This window comes from Oryzias melastigma, unplaced genomic scaffold (assembly GCF_002922805.2).
Source record: "Oryzias melastigma strain HK-1 unplaced genomic scaffold, ASM292280v2 sc02850, whole genome shotgun sequence".
Classification (NCBI taxonomy): Eukaryota; Metazoa; Chordata; class Actinopteri; order Beloniformes; family Adrianichthyidae; genus Oryzias; species Oryzias melastigma.
The window spans coordinates 1469-2905 of NW_023419421.1; the positions used below are offsets into that span (position 1 = coordinate 1469).

General features: G+C 38.5%; 1 protein-coding gene across 1 annotated transcript; it reads right to left on the reverse strand.

The window, feature by feature from the left end:
• Positions 1-118: 118 nt before the first annotated feature.
• LOC112141281 (solute carrier family 12 member 3-like) lies at positions 119-1431 on the reverse strand. The gene is made up of 5 exons (XM_024264399.2): positions 1419-1431; positions 893-1027; positions 501-607; positions 290-372; positions 119-207 (listed from the first exon to the last, which is right to left on the reverse strand). Exons 1-5 carry the CDS (start codon positions 1419-1421, stop codon positions 119-121), a joined length of 417 nt encoding a protein of 138 aa, XP_024120167.1. The 5' UTR covers positions 1422-1431.
• Between the last annotated feature and the right edge of the window lie 6 nt (positions 1432-1437).

Consider the following 1437-nt stretch of genomic DNA (forward strand, 5'->3'; position numbering starts at 1 on the left):
GAGCAAAATCCTGACTTTGATATGCTTCAAACCTCTGGAATCTCTTTATGTCCTTAAATCCATCCACAAATTTATAACTTGAGTCAGTCTGATTGGTAATCTGGAGAAATGGGAGGAGTCATCTCTCACCTGGGTCTTCATCATTACTCTGCTGGTCATCGTGTTCCACGGGTTCTTCAGGTTCATCAGCTTCAAAGCCATCGTTCACTGAAGGATTAAGATCATCAGCTTCTGTCTCTGGGTTTTTAGATCAAAGTTCTAATGAAATAAAATCAGTTCTGAGCATCACCTTGAAAATCCAAGTCTGCAGTGACGTCCAGGCCGTCCATCATCCTCAAGATGCACAAACAGTAATTGGAGTCAAAGGAATCACTGGAGAACAGGAAGATAAATGTTTAAAAGTCAGATTTAAATTCAATTTTGATTCTTTATTATTCTAAAGTGAAATAAATATCATATTAATGTCAGCTTTCATTCATTTTTAGCTTTGAGAGACTCACTAAATGGTGTTAATATAATCCTCGATGGTATCTGGAGCGCTGTCCCTCCAGTTTGCCTTAAAGCCCAGAACCAGAGTGTTGGGTTTTAACTTGCCGAGTCCAGAAGCCTTTAACACACAAAATAGATAAATAAGTAACTTCCAGAGCTATTGGTTAAAAATGAAACATTGAGAATAATAAAAACCCTGAGAGAACTGTGTAACAGCATTAATGTGTTCTCTTTATTGTCAGTCTTTAACATGATTACAGGTTTAGCCTAAATCAGACACACATTGACCTCCATCATTTTCAGTTCTTCACTTTACATGTGACAATGAGAAATGGTAAATGATGATGAAGGACGCTCGGTGGAAAGAACCTGGAACTTCTGCCAACACATTTTCTGGATGTACCTGTAGCAGATGATGAGCTCCAAGTCTCAGGTTATCTCCGCTGAAAGGAGTATAGAAGGATCGCACCTTCCTCTTGTTAAGCCACTTCACCAACACGTCTGTGGTGTTGTTTGGTCGAGTCTTTCTGTCCTGCTCCTGAAAGGATCAGAACATTCTTTTAGTTTAAGGAAATAAAATTTAAAAAAAGACAGCTAAAGATGCATAAAACCTCTAAGGTTTTTTAGAATCAAAACACAACCTTTGGGAGACAAAGCAGAAATGCTGATTAGTCAATTGTCTTCAGTTGGTTTGGTTTCTTGAAGCACATCAGTGTCAGGAGAGAAGCAAAGACGGGAATGAACCAAATTCCTCACAGCATCTCATTTATCAATGAAATGTCCGTCTAACGTTAAATGACTATAAGAGTTTAGCTGAGTTTTCACGTCTATCAGAGGAAACAGCTCAGGTGTGGATCAGCCTCAATACAGTGAATAAACCCTAAATGACCATAAAAAAGGTTAAAGACAGAATGAACAAACAAACAAACCATGACGATGTCTCCACAG